Source organism: Dunckerocampus dactyliophorus, chromosome 17 (genome assembly GCF_027744805.1).
Source record: "Dunckerocampus dactyliophorus isolate RoL2022-P2 chromosome 17, RoL_Ddac_1.1, whole genome shotgun sequence".
Lineage (NCBI taxonomy): Eukaryota > Metazoa > Chordata > Actinopteri > Syngnathiformes > Syngnathidae > Dunckerocampus > Dunckerocampus dactyliophorus.
In genome coordinates, this window is record NC_072835.1 from 10,593,527 (window position 1) to 10,615,000 (window position 21,474).

At 39.5% G+C, this 21,474-nt stretch overlaps 1 protein-coding gene across 2 annotated transcripts in view; it reads left to right on the forward strand.

Annotated features, from left to right (window-relative positions):
• The window catches only part of LOC129170015 (WD repeat-containing protein 7), a 91,130-nt gene that overhangs the window by 15,847 nt on the left and 53,809 nt on the right, over positions 1 to 21,474 (forward strand). Inside the window, exons 16-22 of one of the 2 annotated variants that reach the window (XM_054757132.1) lie at positions 2,531 to 2,764; positions 3,822 to 4,115; positions 4,926 to 5,122; positions 7,167 to 7,264; positions 13,602 to 13,748; positions 19,643 to 19,761; positions 19,867 to 19,990. In XM_054757132.1, coding sequence (XP_054613107.1) covers positions 2,531 to 2,764; positions 3,822 to 4,115; positions 4,926 to 5,122; positions 7,167 to 7,264; positions 13,602 to 13,748; positions 19,643 to 19,761; positions 19,867 to 19,990 — 1,213 coding nt within the window. The remainder of the gene's footprint in view (positions 1 to 2,530; positions 2,765 to 3,821; positions 4,116 to 4,925; positions 5,123 to 7,166; positions 7,265 to 13,601; positions 13,749 to 19,642; positions 19,762 to 19,866; positions 19,991 to 21,474) is intronic. The other variant, XM_054757133.1, reaches the window with a different exon arrangement.

Consider the following 21,474-nt stretch of genomic DNA (forward strand, 5'->3'; position numbering starts at 1 on the left):
CATAATCACATGTCTTTTTGAAAAGGCCAACACACAACAGCAGCTTTTTCCCCCCCTGCCTCCCCGTGTCATTATTGTTTTTTTTTGTTGTTGTTGCCTCCCACCCCAAGATCATTTCTCGCTCATATCTATACACATTATGGGTCAAAACCATCCACCATTCCCCGTGTGAGTGGCTGTGTGCACTCCCCTGCCGTGTGTGATGATAGATAATGACCATGAAATGTCAGACTATCAACACAAACACTACACGCAGTCAGCTGTAAGCCATCATCTGTGCGTGTTTACAGTTACAGCTTTTAGTTTGGTGTAAGGAAGTCAATATGTGCCTTTGAGTTTGTCCTCTGGCATTTCTGCTGAACCCGCAGTTAGTAGTTTTTGTTTTTGTTTTGTTTTGCTTGAGAGAGGTACAGTATTACCAGTGTGTGAATTATGCATCTTTTTAGTTTTTATGATGATCATTTTCACTTCCATGGTGATGGCTTTCCTTTTCTTTGGCGCACTGCTGCTTAGGAGATGTTGTCAAGTTTTTCTGAACTTTACCTGGCCTTCACTTCACTTTACCACCTCAACTCTTGGAGATTTTCTTGATTTAGAGGAGCTTGTCATATTAGGTTGATCACCTCAGAATCAAAGAGGAATATAATCAAAATGCTATTACGACTAAACATTGTTCAATGCTTAGTAAGTGATAATCAGGATTTACTCATCATAAGAATTCTCATAGCATCTCTGTGTGGTGTTTTCATGTTCTCCCGTGCATGTGTGGGTTTTCTCCGGGTACTCCGGTTTCCTCCCACATTCCAAAATCATGCATGTTAGGTGAATTGGTGACTCTAAATTGTCCATAGGTATGAATGTGAGTGTGAATGATTGTTTGTCTATACAGTATGTGCCCTGCCATTGGCTGGCAACCAGGCCAGGGAGTACCCCGCCTCTTGCCCGAAGTCAGCTGGGATAGGCTCCAGCATACCCCCGCGACCCTAGTAAGGATAAGCGGCATAGAAAATGGATGGATGGATGAAGAATTCTCATATTCTTGGATGACTGGTGTTTATATTTAACAGCATATTTTCAAGTAAGTCAAAATTGACCAAACAGACATAATGAAGTGCAAAAAGTTACAAAAAAAATAACTTTCAGTGTTATCCTTCCTTAGTGTGGCTAAACAAACATACACTGTATTGTTCTGTTGAGCACTCGAGGCACTCACACCGATTAAATGCTTTTCCACTAAATGGCAGGAGGTACATTATAACCAGTGTGTTCAGTAATCCTTCGTTTATCGCGGTTAATTGTAGTCCTTATTTATAAACAAAATATTTTGTAGTTAAGAGCAGGGAAAACCTGTTTACAACTTTCTAAATACGGTTAATATTACGAGAGCCCTCTAGACATGAAATAATACCCCTATAGTCACCTTTTCACTCCTATTACCCAATACAATAGACATAATAGCAGAAAATAAGCCATTTAAGACATAAATAAGACTCCTTGTCATGTGTGTTGCTGTAAATGTGTTTTGGTGTAAGGAGCCTGAGTGGAAGGTGGACAGGAAGTGACGTTGGTGTTTCAGATTCAAGTTTTATTTTGGTGTGGATTACGGTTGTGACAGTTACTTGTGTTAGGGATTATTTTGCCTGTTGTGAGATAATTCAAACATGCAATAAAAGCCTGCTGTTCTGGCGATCAAGTCTGGTGTGTATGAACATTACAGTATCATTACTGACACCTAGTGACCAGTGTAGTATACTACATATCATCGCAGCATCTTTGACTGCGTCTTCTGAATGCCTTATATTTGTATTTTAGTTCATTTAGCCATTTTTATGCTTGAAAATGCTAATTTAGGCAAAGCATATATAAATTTTGTGCTTAAATATGCATTGTTCTTTTACCAATAGGCCATATTCAACCAAAAAAACAGCATGATTTATTAATTAATATATCCTGAAAGGGATTACTGTATCTACCTGCTGCCATTAATAAAGCATTTTTCTTTGACATTGTGCCGTGAGATTTGTCTAAAGTCAAATATATGCCTTGGCTTAATAAAGGCTGGGAAACACTGAGGTGGACCATCAACACAGGAACTGTGCTTACAACTATTGTTTGGACAGTATGAGGAAACCCAAATGATGCCAACGGGATACATTGTGGTCATCTACTAGTACAGTCATGCATTTCTGTCTTCTGGTATTTATAAATATGAACTAACAGTATGTTCTTCATTTACGTGTTTTGAGGTTTCTTTATGCAAATATATGTGTAATAGGGCATACTGCCTTTAGGTGGCAATATTCATCCACCATCACACACTGACACAGAGCCCACCAGGCTGGGGAAAACATGCAGCGTTTTTGTTTTTGTCGGAAAATATTATTGTATTTCCAGAACGTCTAACAGAAAAGAACAGAATAATACCAATTTTGTGTCCTTATGAAACACATTTATTGACTGTATGCCTTATTTTAGTGACAACAATTATGTTTCATCATTATTTCTTCTCTCTCCCGTCCCTCCTTTTTAGGGCAACCTGCCAAAATACTCCCACAATGCACTGGTGGTCCAGGCAATGAAGACCAACCTCACGGACCCTGACATGCATGTGCTGTTTTTTGATGTGGAAGCAGTGATCATCCAGTTGCTGACAGAGGAAGCTCAGAGACCAAACCCCATGCTGGTGTCCCCTGAGACACTGCAGAAGAGCCAGGCTGGGGCTGACAAGGGAGGGTCCTTTCTGGCCAACAAGATCTTTAAGCAGGTCAGGAAGAGTATACTATATAATCCATATATACTCCATATATAATCCAAAACTATCAATAACTTCTTAAACTGATAGCTTGATTTGGATGTTGCTGTTTGGATTTCGGCATTGAAAGTCTGCAAATGTTTGTGGTAAAAACGTAAATACATCAAGGACAGATTTCATTTATTTGAAACGGACAGAACATATTGAACCTCATCTTCACATGTCAGTTAATGCATTAACACTACTGTTTAAAACAATATGCACACATGCAGTAAGAATACTGTCATTCCATGGCATAAAGTGTAAAATGTTGGTTGCATTATATTCCTAATGAATTAATTATTCTATAAGTCGTTCCGGGTTATAAGTCACATTTAACAGTCTTTATATATACGTATATCTTTTTTAAGGAGTGTCATGGCCAACGTTACATTTAAATTCACAAGAGAAGAAGACAAAGCCAGGGGGTGAGGTTAGAAACGTATCAAACAGCCATATTTTAACACCAAAACTTTATTTTTGTATTGACTAATAAATTAAAACAGCCTGAAAACCATACGTGTGTATTTAGCTAGTTAGTAGCTGATGAAGCAGCTACAGTCTCCAACCTAGACATAATTAGTGTCCTAATTTACACAACACGGCTGTCTCAAATATGACATTTCTCAATCCACACAGGTATCCTATAACTATAGTTGCACATTACATACAGACAGTATCTCCGAGGTAGAAGCGTCGTAGAAAGTATAGGGTTTGCTCTGTATCATGCAGTTTGTGTGCCTTACTGCATCATGAGTGCAACTCAATGAATTATTGCAGCCAATAGGGGTCGCCAAAAAAACAACCACCACCCCTCTTAAACTTAAAGGCAGCACATATTAAATGATATACTGTATATAGTAAGTAGCTATAAATGTGACTTACCGTACGGGAAATACGGTGCATTTATCAAATATCTCAGCTGAGTTTGATCTGCACTCGCGTTCTAGAACAGACCTTTAGATGAAATACCTCAGCGAAAATCTCAGATGTTTAACGTGATACATGCGATCATGTCTTCGTCACATAGGTAAAGGAAACAATGAAGGAGACAATCAAGGAGCACCTGCTGGATGAAGATGAGGAAGAGGAGGAGGAGATGAGAAGACGTGAGGAGAAATCCAAGTCACTGAGTCTTCTGGAGTACAACCTGACAATGGACACGGCCAAACTCTTCATGTCCTGCTTGCATGCCTGGGGCCTCAACGAGCACTTGGACGGTATCTGTCTGGAGCGACTGGGCATGCTCAGGCCGCACTGCCCCATCTCTTTCGGCCTGATCTCCAGAGGAGGTCACATGTCCCTGATGCTGCCCACCTTCAAGGTAAAAGAAGTAAACCTTGATACGCAAATGGATCATCTGACTAGGTTATTGTGTCCACAAGGAATGAAGCAGGGTTTTATCATAAAAACTAGAAAATTTGCAACATAATGTGTGGGCCCGTCTTCTCTTAAAGGGATAGTTCGGATTTTTTGACATGAAGGTGTATGACATCCCCATCAGCAGTGTATTACCCCCACAATTGGTCCCATAAGTCCAGTTCTGGTTGGAGATCCATGACGAGGAACGTAGTTCCGCTTAGTTGCTGGGGCCATTTAAGTAAAGAGTGGCTTCTCAAAAAAATGTGTGTTCAAAAGAGTTAATACATTTGCGTCACAAAAATGCCTCCTCAAAAAAATCAGACCTCACAAATCACTTGGCGTTATATTTGTATATCCGTATCCCTGCGCACTGTCGCCTGTGCATTCATGTGTATGTGATGAAGATGCTCGCATCTTCTTCCGATGTGGAACACACACGTACACAAGATGGCCGCGGCGCTCCGTTGCTTGGAAGATGGCAGCAAATGATAGATTTTTCTTACGTTAATCGTCATAAGAAGACTCCAGACAAACTCATATTACTGTTTTAACATCATTAAAAAGTTACTTTTTTCATACCGTTTAAATAATATTCCTATTTGATCCAGTACAGTCCGCTGTACCTTTTTTGGTTTAGGTTAGAGTAAATTGATGTATAATAACTTTACAGTACATGGCAGAAAATAAAAATAAAAACAGTGCTTTCATCACTAACTGCCTATCACCAGCCGTCCAGAAATCTTTGGTTCATTTATCTTCCTATGTGTTCCAGGAGTCTCTGCTGCGACAGTTGTCCATTGCAACAGGCCGGAAGCTGACACTGTCAGACATTGTTGGCAAGGGGACTTACGGCGTGTCAAGGGCGGTCACCACGCAACACCTCCTGTCCGTCATCTCTCTCGCCAACACTCTGATGGGCATGACCAATGCCACCTTTGTCGGCGAGCACATGAAGAAAGCACCAGCAAGGTAACAAAGACGAAGCCAAGCTGACACTCTCATACATGCACTGTTAGAAAATGTTACAAATTTCTGAGCATTTTGGTTGATATGTCAGGGGGACCTGAGTTAAGTGTTTCAGTGGATGCCTGCATATTTGTGATTCAGCATCCGTGACCCTGCAAATTTGATTATTTTTTTGATTTGTGGGAAAACCCACCATTTTGTGCTTATAATTGCCATAATTGGGACATTTATTGGTAGAAAATTCATCTCATTTGTCCTAAATGGGTAACGCTTGAGTTGCATACAACATAACTTGCTTGAGGTGTTCGTTATATGCAGTGATCAGCTTGATATTTACACTCTTACTTACACATCACAAAAACAGCATCTTATCAGCCCAATTGCTGAACCACATAGACTGTTTTATACTACTTTGTAACCTGCAAGGCATGCCGGGTGACTTCTTGCTTGGGAAGTGTGTGTGTGTGTGTCGGCCTCCCAGCATGCCTTGCGGGTTCTAAATTAGAATAAAATTGTTTTGTTTTGCATGTATATTTTGTGTAAGTTTCTCTTTCGATACCTGATAGTCTGTGTGGTGAAGTTACGTATATTATATTTTTGGTTGCACCATGAGTGAGGGAGGTACTTTGATGACCACCTGTTGATTTGTGTTATAATAGACATTTTTATGTGCGTCTCAACTACTCGACTTTTTTCACCATAATAGAAAGGATTTATTGTATCTAAATTTATAATTTAAGTAATTTACACTCCTGATAAAATTACATATTTATGAAAACAACATAACATCTAGACTGCCGAACAAGGCACTGAATGCAGAGAGTGTTAATACAGGGGGCAATGCGCATTTACAGTAATAACAGCAGATCAAGTTCAGCCAGGCTCATGAAACGTGTGTGAAGCTGTTTATTTGGTCTGTCTGAGCACATTGCGCTATAAAAGATTTAAGGTCGAGGTCCATCTGCTGTAACACCAACACGGCATTTCATCAACCTTGCACAGGAAAAACACTGCAGTGGTTGAAGAACTCCCCTTCGTGTTGATGTTAGAATGACAATATTTTGACAAAGCCCACCTTTGTTACTAAGCCTTGTACGTTATTGTGGGTTAATCCCAACTAACCTTTCATTGAGGAATTCTCAGACTAAACCAGTTTGTTTAAATGTCACAGGGGTTTAAATTCCTTTTTAGTCAAGATGCAACCTCGAGAAATCAGTTGATCATTGTGACAGGAGTTACAGTGCTTTCCAAATGTATTGGAACAGCGAGGTCTATTTAATTATTTTTGCTGGATGAAGATGAATATGAGAGCAGAGAGCAACTTTATTTCTAGGTATTTACATCTGCATTGGATGCACAGCTTAGAAGAAAGCATCTTTTTTTTTTTATAACCCACCCGTTTTTCCTATTTAGCAAAAATATTAGAACACGTGACAAGTATGTTTTGTATGTTACATTGCTTATTCAATCAATAAATAGCACTGAATGTCAATGCTCAGTTTCAGATCGGGTAGGATAGGTTTTGCATTTGTTTCCTGCATTTAGAGGTGAAAACAAAATGAAAACCGGACAGCGGTCTATGGGTGGAAAAACAAGCAATTGTCAGTAACAACCTGCAGAGGGCAGGATTGAAGGTATCACTGTCTACTGTTCATACAAGACTTCATGAACAAAAGTACAATTGGTACACCAGAAGGTGCAAACCAATCATTAGAAAAAAGAATAGGAAGGTCAGGCTGGAATTTGCCAAAAAGTACAGAAATGAGGCGCAAAAATTCATCAGTCCATAAAACTTTTGTTTGAATTGCATATTAATGACATCCTTGTTTTTAGTCATCCCATGGGATGTTTGTGTGTCGCTGGAAGTATGTTCAAGAGCAGGGTTGTGTCCTCCACTTAAAAATTCAGCAACCTGAGCACACAAATGCCCTTTTTTATTGTTGTGCAAGGAAGTGCATGTGTGTATTTTATTTTTTTGGTGCTCACCCACCTTTCTCCTGCCTGTTCCTTTAATATTTCATGCCTTGTCTTTGTGATCCTCCTCCAGGCCTCCCAGACCAGGAGGAACCCCAGAGTCTCCTCGCAGGACGCCGGCCACTCCCCCTCAGCCCTCCAACCCAGCACTACAAGCCCAGATCAAACAAGGTAACTACAAAAGGCGGGGGCACTTGCTTCACACACCCATGGGGCCCTACGGGGACGTTGGGGAGGGAGGTGGGGGTTCATAATGCTGCCTACTGGCAATAAATCCCACAGAGAATTAAAAAAAAAAAAAAATCACATAAGGAAGCTGCTGGTGTTTTCTTGCTCGGTGAGTCTTTAAAGGGCTCTTTTGTCATTTTTGACACGTTAGAGGTTTAACAGCTGGAGATCAACCCTCGCAAAAATGTATTCTATCCACGAAAGCCTTCTAAAGCAACAAATATTTTTTATTTCTGTCATCATTCAACTTTAAACCAAAAGCTACCCATTAAAACAGTTTTATTAGATCAAATTGGTCTGTTTTTTCAATTGGATTTCATACTGCAGTTGTTCTTACTGTTGCTGTACAGATATGACCAGTATTACACATGGTGGTTTTAAAATTCAATTGAATGCATTTATTTTGTTTTATTTATTTTTTGATCAGTTGGTACATTTACTTTTTAAAGTAGTCCTTGCTGCTGAAAAAGTCTGACACAAATGAAAAACAACAAACAAGAATCTATAATAAACGACTATAAATAAACTATTGTAAACTACTATCACATGTGTTAGTTTTATACATTTTATAATTCATTTGTGTCCAGCAATTGTTGTGGAAGGCAAAAGAAAAAAACAACACAAAAACTGCCGAACATACAATTTAGAATAGAATAGTATAGTAAGTATTGTTTTTCTTTTGAAACATATTCACTGTAGGGGATATTGTAACCAGCTGTCACCATCTGCCAACCACACACACACACACACACACACACACACACACACACACGAAGCACAATACCTGAACACTTTTATACTACACACACTTGCCTTGGATGGCACAGGGGGAAGGGTTTTTGTGCTATTGTCTTGCTCTAATGGAGGCAAAGCGTGACAAGCGCGTGGACTTATTCATGCCACACGCCTATTCACATCCATTCAGAGGGAATGCTTGGCCATGACCTCTGCTCAGAGTGTCTACTCCAACCAGGTGTGTGTTGTGTATGTATGAGCAGCCTGTTTTTTTCATGGAAATAAATGTAGAGGCCCCTTTTGAATATACCGCATTTACCAAGAGATAAGTCAAGAGCAGGGTAATATTTTTTTCTTCATTGTTTGGAATTATATTACATCTAATAGGGTCAAACGTTTAAACAAAAAAATCTCTCTGGCTTCTTTGTTTAGCTGATCATAAAATGTTAAGCAAGGAATTCAGTACATTGGGAAACTAAAATACAGTATATCACACTCACTTTTGTAGCTTTCTGCAACTACTAGTGTACTATAGGCATCCGCTACACTATTTGTATTAAAGATAAATTGTTGATTCCTGGGCCATCCAGCGTACAAGGCTGAAAAATGGAACAGTTGTTAGCATAATAATAGATTAAGTATCTTTTACACTAAATGTGTATGTATAGTATTTATTTGACCTCAACAGTGCTGGCAAAATGCTGTCCACTAGCATCCACACTATTTGTAATTCCTTTCCTGTGTTTTTCTCATTTCTTACGTATTTTCATCTTCTACTGCATGGCTTCAGCCTGCTACCCATACTAGAGAAAAAAAAAACGTACACCATAAACACGATTGTCTTTAGTATTTTTTTCACTGCACTTTCATTTTGACGTCTTTAGTTAATATGTGCAACTTTTGTTCCTCCTCTGTATTTTCTTCCTTTCTTCCTAACTTGTTGAGAATGAATGTTGAATGTTGCTTTAACTATGAAACTCACTATTGTCTATTTGCTATACCTCCGCTGTGGTAGTTTAAGTTTCATCTAGGGCAGGGGTCACCAACCCGTCGATCACGGTCGACCAGTCGATCTTTGGGACTTACCCGGTCAATCGCTGTTGTAAATTCCCTAATTATACGTTTATATTTATGCAGGCACTGTTCAAGGTGGACTTCATGTTTTGTACGGCAGGCACCTTTCAGGGCAGCTAAAGGTTCTTCTTGGGACCAATGATAAGATTCGAGCCATCTGTCCAGCTGCTTTTGAAATGCGCGTACATGTTTATGTCTGTCTGTGTCGGTGTTAAAAGATACCAGACAATACATCAGACATTATATCAATGTCAAATCAGCCAGCTGGATGAAAATCTTGAACTGTGTATTATCAAACGTTCCATTGCGTCTGGCTCTCTGACTGGAGCGGCTGTATGAACGAGGTGCTCCAGCGAATTTGCTTAAACCACATGCAGGCCTAGCTCTTCTCTACAATCGTGAAAATAGTAAGAAAAATAAATGCATTGTCACATCAGTGCCCTCCCTTCCCGGAGAGTGACCAATAGACACGCATTTTGACCATAGAACATGCCCGTGCACCTCGGCGCTTTAAATACAATATGTATCACTTAAACAATTTCCCGTGTATAGGATGCACCGGTGTTTAAGTTGCACCCACTAAATTTAGACAGAAAAACGGATTTGTACATATACTTTATAAGCTGCACTCGACTATGAGTCGCACGTCCACGTAATAAAATGTCATATTGTGGCGCGCATGAGTCCATGAGGACAAAGGTAGGCAATCATGAGCTATGTAAAAGTTCACAGCCAGCTTGTCAACGCATTGGAAATCGCAGGAGGTTGTTACTCTTAAGTCTGACTCACTGTGTCATCACAAAGAACGCAAAAATTATCACACAGCAACTTAACACTCAATATATACAAGTATTCAGTACTCAGTGTACAAATACCAATCTGAATTTAAAATAAAAAAAAACAACTATTTTAACTATTTGCCATCATGCATTTCGCCTCAGCAAAGCATTTCATTAGACATGGCTGCGAGGCAGATGATGAATTATTGCAGCACCCCAGCACCCATGTCCAATAAAATGCTTTGCTGGAACGAAATGCATGATGGGAAACAGTTAAAATAGTTGTTTTTTAATTTTAAACTCGTATTGGTACTTTATATTTCTTAGCTGCCTTTTGAGCGTTAAGTTGCTGTGTGATTATTTTTGCGTTCTTTGTACGATGACACCGTGAGTATATATTTTTTGCATATTTTTTGGCAAATTTTTGGCCATAGTCATTAAACATTAAAACAACGCTGATAATTAGTTTATTTTTAAAAAACGTGGTAGAGTAAAGTCCCAAAATTCAAAGCACAAAGTGTCAAGGGACGTCTGTATATTGTTTTTCTTCAACCAATTCACAAGGGACAATAAGGTGGTAGTGCCAGAAACCTTTGTTTCCTGATCTCAGGTATTTGCTGGCTTATTTTGTCAGCCTTCATTTGCAACATAGCATCAGACTTTTATTTACAATATTTACCAAGTGCTGGTGGGGAAGGTAATTTCTTAATCTTATCTGTTTCCATTTCTTTCATTTTTTTTCAGGGACATTTATGTGACTTCTGTGAACCTATCTTGTTCCTTTTCCCCGACATAGGAAAATGTTCTCTGTTCTTTGGGCTTTCTTATTGCTGTATTTCTTCAAATGTTACAAATGTGTTGCTCATCATTTGAACTTATCCAATTAACGATTTGCAAACTGTCAGTGTTTTAAACAGTTATGCTATATTATTTGCAGCGTGAGTTTTCAATCTGGCAATGATTTTTGACAGGTCGTATGCTCAGGCTTGAACATTTTAAATGGTAGTTTAATGATTTGAAAAGTGATTGGATTGCATTGGTATGCAAAAATGCCTCATTGACGAAAAAATAATGTTAATCTCAGTTTATTCAGTGGTGAATGAAGTGGATCTTTTGGATGTGTTTCCCTTCAATCCATTTTACTAAAACAAAAAGTTCTTATTCTTGCCACAAGATGATCAAAATATTCAATAAAACATTCAATCAAAACATTTAAAAAGTTGAGAAAAATGTACAGAAATGCCAGAGGGTGGAATAACACCTTTTCACCTCAATCAAACAATTTTTGTGGATGTCAACATGCTTCCGGTATAATTCTAGCTGGATATTTGACCACTCTTGTTGGCAAAATTTATTCTAAATCAGTTGGTTTCCTGGTACAAACACCTGCGTTTTTCATAGTCCACAGATGTTCAGTAGGGTTAAGGTCGAGGGTTTGCAAAAGCTTAAATACAGCCTTCTTTATTATTTTTTTTTAATGTGTGTTTGGGGTCATTGTCCCGTTGGAACACTCAGTTGTGTCCAAGTTTCAGGGTTCTAGCTGTGATTTGAAGTGATGGTGTAGAATCTGGAAGTATTCATCATTCCATCCACTTTGTAAGCCAGTACCACTGGCAGCAAAACAGCCCCAGAGCATGATGATGATGCTACCACCATCATGCTTAACAGTTAGTACAGTGTTCTTTGGTTTGACTCCTCCAAACATACTTCTTGTCATGATGGACAAATAAGCTCAATCTTTGTCTCTTCTGACCAAAAAAACTTTTCTCCAAAAGGCATCTGGTTTGTCCGTTGGTGGGCAGCTGCGAATTTCAGTTGAGCTCGATAGTACTGATGTCGGAGGCGGGGCTTCTTATTTCCCCCGCACCCGCTCAGGGCGTACTCGCAATTGGCCAATCTTACCATACTTTGGCCCACTTTGCACCCAAAGTCCGTCACGTTTGGTTAGTGTGAGTGCTCTGATCTGTGCTCAGCTTCGGTATGCTTATTGGAATGATAATTGAAATAGGTGGATACTGCACGACATGATTACATGCCTGCACTCACCGTACTCGAGTCATACAATCGGTGTAATGTGATCGCTCCTCACAAGATGTTATGATAACCGACACATTTCATAATAGTAATAAAATACAAAGACTCAGAATAATCCGAAAGTCAAATACACAGCAGGACGGCTTCTAGACAAAATGTCTAACTTCTACAGGAAAAGATATATATACGATGTGCATATGTGAGAGGGCTAAAGCTATCTTAAAATGCCCAGATACCCAAGGCTGTAGAGTCTGAGCATGTAAAAGACTTGTTCTGGAGACAAGAGGCCTCTAACCTCGAGCAGAGATTTATAGCAAGCCTGTGTGACATTAATGTGTTTCATAGCTGAAATACATGCACTACCGGTCAAAAGTTTTAGAACACTCCAATTTCTCTGGAGGAAAAAACTACATTTTTAAGTGTTAAGATGGTCTGTCTGTCTTCCATTGTTTATTCCCTTTTTTTCTTGCCATTTTTGTAGCAAAAATTTACTTTCTTCAGTACAGTGCTGTTCAACTGATGTTCACAAGGGTGTAGTACCACAGTGTGTTCCGAACACTGCTTTTTTGCAGACAGAGGAGGTAGTAAGTACTCCAGAACTTGGAACACCTGTGGGAATGAGTTGCACCAACTGCCCAGGCTTGACCAACCTCCATTTCTGCAGAACACCTTTAAATTGTTGACCCCATTTTGTGGTCCCTGAAACAGGCCTTTTTGTATAATTCTGAAATACACATTATTTTTCAGTTTTGGGTAACCTTACCTTTTTTTTTTTAACCTCTGGCACACCACCACTTACCTTTGTACCATTTCAAGCTATTCATTGGACTGGAACGACTTGAATTTCAATAAATAATTTAACTAATATTGGGGTGTTCTAAAACCTTGGACAGGTAGTGTATGTATGACACAAAACATTTTAGTCCAATAACAAACCATATTTTCCTGACATAAGTTTATTTAGTTTGTTAAATAAAAGGATGAGGATCTATGTCTGTTCTATATAGAAAATAAAATCAAATTAAAATGAAATTGAATTAATTTCACCCTCTGGGGACCTAATACATTGGTAGTGGAAACACTTCATTTAATTAATGTGATGGCTCCTTTCTCCAGAAATTAATGGTAGGTGCCTTGCACAAAAGAAATAATCTGAATGACTTGTAATAAATAAATAATCCACAGAGTCAGGGAAATTGCAGTAATAAAGTGGAGTAGAAGTGATGCTTTGTGTGAGCGCAGGCCAGGGAGTGGGAATTGTGCCAGCACGACCTAGTGTGAGTGCGCCCACCCTAACACAACTTCAAGTATTTTGTGTTCTTTTGTTTCCGTCCAGATACCCAGCAAACAAAATGTTCTGTACAAAACTTATTTTGAAATGATATACATATTTATTTACTTAGTAGGAATTGGATTGCTCTGTTCTAACATTCTACTTGCTGACTAAGCGAGAGTTCTTGAATTTGATGTTCATGTCTTCCAACTGTCTTTTCTTTGAATATGATGCCTCAGTATTATAATCATTGTTTGCTGTCTTCTTTTGTTTGTCGAAAATCTTCCTCCCTGCTCTGTGTTCTTTGTGTCTATGTATAGAATTAATATATTTTTAACATCTTCCTTCCTTCTTCACTATTTTTCTCCTTTTCTTCCTTTACAAGCTGCTGTAGCCACCACAGCCAGCTCCAGCGTTTCTTCTACCGCTGCAACTGCTGGGCCCCTGGGGGCCCCTGGGGTTCCTCCTCAGAGGGCCCCTGGCTCCCCCAGCCCTGGTCCTGCCTCTCATAACATCCCCTCAGTCAATGAAGGTACTGACTGAGCTGACTGGTACAGCTTACGGGACTCTTCAAGCTCTGTTCTTTATTCACCCACTTACACTTGTAGATTCTCTTCCTTCCTCCCTTTTTCCTTCTTTAGCTTCCCCCTTTCATTCCTCTTCTCTTGTGTTTAGCCTCTCATTGCATTATTCGTTATTTTCCCCCATCTTTGTTGTTTTGCTTCTCTTGCATCAATCTTAACTCTACCATGCTACATGCTTTTCTCCAGTGTACATCTAGCACAGTTTTATTCCCCTTGTCTTTGTCCTATTTGGGTCCATAGTACCGTATGTCTACCTGCTCATTTCTCTGTGGTAGCTATGTTCAATTCGCTTTCAAGCCACTCAGTTGAACAGTGATCACAATACAGCACAGGTGGTCCTCGTTGTACAACCTTCCATATTACGACATTTTGTGGTTACCAACGTACTCTCATAAATTATTTAATACTGTACAAAAAGAAATAGAGAACTAGTTACTGTACGTGGAAGAATAAGTATGCAGAGTAATACATAGATTGAGCAATACAGTCGTGTGTCGCTACACTGAGGAAAGACGTCAGTTTTGTTCCTTTTAACTGTAACCTCCATCATGTCTCCCAAGCGTGAGGCAGACTCTTCTGCGTGCCAAAGCAAAGGAAAGTGAATGTGATTGCAAAAGCTCAGAAAGCTGAAACATCAACATTAGCTTCAAGCCTGCTCCAAGACACTCAAAACACGCGTGACGCATCATAAAGGATAAAGATGGGATTGTTCGAACAAGTGAAATGATCTGCTCCTATAAAATGGACAGTGACAATTAAACAACATAGTGGTCTCATTATCGAGACTTCCTCCTCCCAATAAGTCTGTTTCTCCTTCCCTTACAATGCCCCTTCCAGTGCGCAAGACATCCTCATTAATTATTTTATTAATTTTGTTTTTTAATGACTGTATTTTATATATCCTCTATATGTGTTCCGTGTACTTGGTCATGACGGTATTTGTTTGTGTTAACTCACGCTTCTACTCCTGAACGAAAGGGTGAAAATGTGTCAAAACATGCACTCCTTCTGTGTCGCTTGTGCTATTATTTTTCTGACCCACCACAAGGTGGCGCTTGTATTAAACCCCACGATTTGACCCCATACAGTCATGGCCAAAAACACCAACACTGGCATGTAATAATTTCCAGCTTACGCTAAAACTTGACTTACGTTGCTGAATGGAACTTGTATGTAGTCCGAGGACCACCTGTACTTACAAAAACTGTAAACATGTACCGATAAGCAACTGTTTTGAAGTTCCCAACAATGTGTAACTTGCAAACAGCCGAAGGTGATGATTTGTTTTAGAGTGCATTGACCATAGACCTATTGACTTGTGTTTTGTCTTTCTGGCTTTCTGTCTTTAGAATTTTTACAGTTTTCAGATTCTTTTCTTTGTGCAGTGTTTGCATGCTTGATATTTTCACATGACAGTGTCAGCACGAGTAACTAACAATAATTGACGAAATGCAAATTTGTTTTTACATAGCAATCTAAATTTCCCTTCATTAGCGCTATTATTTTCTACAGAGAAATGCTGCTTGAGCAGCACAATAAACGTGTTGACAATTATTTAAAAAATGTTTCACAGGCACTTAAGTGCCTTTTTAAACCTGTTAATGTCTAGATTCCCTACTCCATACACTATGAAAGATGGCTGGGATTACTTTTTTGCAACAAAATACCAAGCAAACCTATAAAGTTACATCCAAACAATATCTGTAATATAATTAGTAGTAGGCAATGTGACTTTGCAAGATTTGGGCTCAGTCCTCTGTTTGTGTAGGTGTTGAGCCTCAAACAGGCTGTCATACGGCATAAGCAAAGGTGTACATCTACCTCAAGGTGGCCAATGTAGTCAAGAACATGCATCATATCAAGTCAAAATTAGACTGCTGTAGATTTTGCGTTTGTCTGCGCTACTAAGAGTCGCATATTTTTTTCTCACTGCACGTCAATGGGAAATATTGGAGCCATGATCAAATGGTGCATATGCATGTACATATAGTGTACATGCAATGTTTTCATCGTACCAGAGGTCAAAGGAAACACCACATATTCATACAGCCTTTTGTCATTTGAATGTGATACACATGTATATAACATCTTACAACAATTTACGTCCCCAAAAAAGTTAATTTATCGTACTGGATTCAGAATAGTTTTGTGGTTGAACAGGTGAGTATATGTATTTTTACTGTGTGAATATCAATTCTGTCTGTAAAAGTGCTCCATGCCTGTTCAAAGTCACCGTGTACATTTAAGCGGTGGAGGTAAGTTTATTCTGTGTCCCTGATAAAGAAATTTAAACTGAATTTCTTTTCTTTGTGATTCAGCGCCCACATCAAACAAGCACATTTGACATCCAACTGTTGATATATGATCTTCAGAAACCATATATTTAGTGGTGTGAAAAGTGTATGCCCCCTTTCAGATTTCTTTTTTTTTCATGCTTGTCACACTTACATTTTTCATATCATCAAATAAATGTAAATATTAGTCAATGACAACACAACGGAACACAAAATTCAGTTTTTAAATGAAACTTTTTTATGATTAAGGGAGGAAAAAAAAATCCAAACAAACATGGCCCTGTGTGGAAAAAGTGATTGCTCCCCCCTGTTAAAACATAATTGTGGTTTATCACACCCGAGTTCAGTTTCTCTAGTCACACCCAGGCCTGATTACTGCCACACATGTTGTCAATCAAGAAACAATTTTAATAGGACCTGCCTGACAAAGTGAAGTAGAAGACCAAAAGATCCTAAAAAGCAAAATATGGTGGTGGTAGTGTGATGGTCCGGGGCTGTTTTGCTGCTTCAGAACCTGGAAGACTTTCTGTGATAAATGGAACCATGAATTCTGCTGTCTACCAAAAAATACTAAAGGATAATGTCCGGCCATCTGTTCGTGACCTCAAGCTGAAACCAACTCGGGTTCTGTAGCAGGACAATGATCCAAAACACACCAGCAAGTCCACCTCTGAATGGCTGAAGAAAAACAAAATGAAGACTTTGGAGTAGCCTAGTCAAAGTCCTGACTTGAATCCTGTTGAGATGCTGTGGCACGACCTGAAAAAGACACTTCATGCTTGAAAACCCTCGAATGTGACTGAATTACAACAATTCTAAAAAGATGAGTGGGACAAAATTCCTCCAGCGCTGTAAGAGACTCGCTGCAAGTTATCACATACGCTTGATGGCAGTTGTTGCTGCTAAGGATGGCCCGACCACCATTAGGTTTAGGGAAGAATCACCTTTCCACACATTGCCATGTAGCTTTGGATTTTTTTTCTCCCTTAAGAAAATGTTTCATTTAGGAACTGCAATTTTTGTTCAGTGGTGTTGTCACTGACTAATATTTAAATTTGTTTGATGATATGAACCATTTACAGTAAGCGTGACAATCATGCAACAACAACAACAACAAAAAAGAAACTTTTTCACACCACTGTACATTTGAATATATGTGAGGGATTAATGTGCTTGGTTTATGTTTAGTATCGTTTTTGCCCTTTCATGTAATGGTGGATTTTTTTCCCCCGTTTGTGAATAGACATGCGATTGCTTCTACTCAGACTATTGCAGCACAGCATTAAGTCCTTGTAAATGTTTTCAAGTTCATCAGTCTTCAAGCGTAATACGCTTGCAACAGTCGTCGTAGTTTTCATGTAATTTGGCTCACATGCATTCCTAAATGGGTATTCAAGAATAGACCATTTAATCACCAATGCAATGTTGCACAATCTTTTGTTTGTCTGTCACACATAAAGCACACAGAGCCTCTGGTTCTCAAAAACAACTGAACTCTGACCACGGCATTGCTAATAGTCCGTTTGTCAGTCATGTTAACTTCACCTCTTTTTTCATTTACAAATTGTATGATTAGTCTGTGTGTATGCCAGCATGTGAGAACCACACTACTGTCATGGAGAAAACAGTTAAACATACTGAAGGCAAAGCTGTGATGGTTTTGAGGTTGAGGTTTATCTGTGACACTTTGCACAGATTTAAAAAAAATGACAATTCATGAGCAACGAAACCTTTGTGAGCAAGTTATGAGATGTTTTTTTCATACGCCTGCCTATTACTAACCAAACGGTGCTCAGTGTTTCCCACAGGACTGAAATATATTTGTAGTGGTGGGTTTGTGGGGGGCGTGAGTCTTGGTGATGTCATCATGTAATTTGCGCATGTAATTTTTTAAAAAGGCTAAAAAAAAAGTTAGACATACAGTATATTGAAGGACTATTCTTTGTGTAGCAATTACATTTTATCATATTTTGTTGTTTATGTTATGCTTTTTAATTTTTTTTTTTGGGGTTTCTTTATTTCTATTGTGCCACGTGTCCATAAAAAAAATCAAGCAGTAGCCTCCAAATAACCCCTGGGCCACACTTTGGATACCTGGACCACACTTTGAATACCCCTGGTTTACATATTTCACCAGGAAAGATAAGTCTCCCAACGACAAAGGGTTTCTCTAAGCTCTGTCTTCTTAGCACTCTTGACTGAGTTATTCTGCATGCTTCCACACACCGGCGTTCATAGTGGTGGTAATGCCCTGCATGTCAGGATCTCCGCTTCCGCGGTGAACGCTTTGCCTTTTGTGACCATGTGTATTTCATTACCTAGTAAATGTATGACGCAAGAAACGCTTCTTGTCTGTCACTGTTAATGTGCGCCGTGTGGGAATTGGGAGCGGAGTAACAAAGTACACTGCCACCAGGTTTCTGGCGGTCCAAATTTATTAGTGGCAGGCCTCCATAAATACATGACTATATGGGAAACATTGTGTACTAAACTGACCTGAATTTCAATTAAATTTGCCTTTGAATCCTATTTTCCCCACTATGACAGCAGTGAGTTTCTGCATGAGAATGTGCAGGTTTTATTAAATTATATATTTATATATACACACACACACACACACACACACACACACACACACACACACACACACAATGGTACAAAAAAAGGGTCTGCCCCCTTCCTGATTTCTTATTTTTTAGCATGTTTGTCACACTTAAATGTTTCAAATCATCAAACAAATGTAAATATCTGTCAATGACAACACGACTGAACACAAAATGCAGTTTTTAAATGAAACTTTTTATTATTAAGGGAGAAAAAAATCCAAACCTACATGGCCCTGTGTGGAAAAAGTGATTGCCCCCTAAACCTAATAACAGGTCGGGCCACCTTTAGCAGCAACAACTGCAATCAAGCGTTTGCGATAACTTGCTATGAGTCTCCTAGGAGGCCTAATGTTATTTTTGTCCAGCAGTGGTTTTTGACTTGGAGCTCTGCCATGCCTTTGTTATGGTGGAGTCATGAACACCGACCTTAACTGAGGAAAGTGAGGCCTGCAGTTCTTTGAGTGTTATTGCAGGGTCTTTTGTGACTTCGCTGTGCTCTTAGGGTAATTTTGGTTGACCTGCCATTCCTAGGAAGGTTCACCACTCATCCATGTTTTTGCCATTTGTGGATAATGGCTCTCACTGTGGTTGGCTGGAGTTCCAAAGCTTTAGAAATGGCTTTATACCCCTTTCGAGACTGATAGATCCTAATTAATCTCAGTTAAGTTATGTTTTCACGGGCGGGCAGTCACTTTTTCTCACAGGGCCATGTCGGTTTGGATTTTTTTCTCCCTTAATAATGAAAACTTTCATTTAAAAACTGAAATTTGTGTTCAGTTGTTTTGTCATGGACTAATATTTAAATTTGTTTGATGATCTGAAACTTGCAAGTGTGACAAAAAAGAAATCAGGGAGGGGGCAAACACTTTTTCACACCACTGTATTTGCAACCCTCCCTGTTTTCTTTTCTGACTGTCTTTGTGCACTTGTATGTGTTTGCAGGTTGGAGCCAGCTGGCAGCAATGCATTGTGTTATGCTCCCAGACCTTCTCGGCCTAGATAAGTTTAGACCCCCTCTACTAGAGATGCTGGCAAGGAGATGGCAGGACCGCTGCCTCGAGGTACAAATGACCCAGTTGTGTACAACAGCCATCCAACTACTACGACTGTTATCATATGTCGGAACCTGACACCTCACACTAACACAAACCACTGTGCTCTTTTAGGTACGCGAAGCATCACAAGCTCTACTGTTGGCTGAGTTGAGGAGGATCGGTCAATCAGGGCGTAAGGACACCATTGATATGTGGGCTCCTTATCTTCCTCAATATGTGGATACAGTCAGCTCCCGTAAGTATTCAAGACATAATATTACAGCATGTCAAAAAGGGAACAAAATCAGTAGAGGCTTATGGGTTTTTGCCAAACTGCTTGATCAGTAATTTGGTTATTTGTTTAGCATGGTAAGGTTTATTAGTGACTGCCTCAGGCGGCCTAAAGCACATACTCTTTCTTTGCCTTTCTGTCTTTTGACTGTCTCTGTCTGCCTTCCCATTTATTCCCCAATCTTCTCCCTCTGTCTATAGCGAGACCTTCTGATATGAAGAAAGGTTAATCGCCACCTTCTTTTACTAGAAACGGCCTTCTAAAATGTCATGTCTGTATGTGTGGATCTGTGTTCAAGAGTTGCCTTGTAGTTGCAGAGGATGCTGGGGGGTTCTCAGGGGAACAGTTGTCATGGAAATGGGCACTGGTCAGTGTTGTGTTACCACAGCAGTACTGCAGGCAGGGGAGGTAGGGAAGTGATGGACGGGTGACCCCAGGGGAAGAGGGAGGACAGATGGGGGAGGGAACACAGAGGTTTAGATAGAGTGAGGTTATAGGGTCATTGAATTTGATCTGCGCACAGCACTCCAGGACTGAAACGGACGAAAAAGATGGCTTCCTCTTGTCCTGGAAATCCTGGATTATCACGGGATTGTCAAATAACGTGTTTAACTCTGGAAACGCGATTTGAACATGAACCTCTGGCAGCAGTTGTCTGCTCTTAACCTCCAAATATTTATAGCCTATGAAGTATCATTTGACTTGTGGTGCTCTGTAAATTCCCTGGGACATAATTCAGTATCTGCTATCTATAGAGCATATAGTATAGCAGAATTTTTTTCCAACATGTTACAGTATCTTTCCATTAATAATATATAGTTTGTACGTTACATCTCCTCCCTCAGTGATGCCCTTGATATGGGATGGATGTAGCATGAGTGAAGTTGCAGATCTTTCACACCTTTTTAACAATTAATTGTCAAGTTGTAGTAGCCCAAGACAGCTACCCAATCTTCCTCCCAGTGCCCATCCACACATCCTCCACCCCCAGCTTTCTTGTCTCTCTTTCAGCACCTCCAGTCAAGCCAACAGTGGCTGCTGTTTGAAGCAAGACACCTATACTTATCCATTAGCTTTTAGTGCAGGGGAAATGTCAATGAGTCAGTGTTATTCCCAATTCCCGTTATTGCAGCATCCACAGCATCCATTGCTACCCACATACAGATGCACACAGCTGACCCTTCAGCTCCCCTGGATTTTTTAAAAGCGTTGACCGCAATAATAGTAGAAAGGTTTATAGGCAGAATCAAAATTTCCTCACCGTCTCCATTGCTTTTACAGTGGATCCCTGCATATTCACGATTCAGCATTCGCGGCCCCACAAATTTGCTGATTTTTGTTAAAAAAAAAAAGTATTTAAAATTTTGTTCATTTTTTCAAAAAAAGCATCAGTCTGTAGTCCTTTATAAATACATAAATCATGTATAAATACAGCATAAATGTACCAC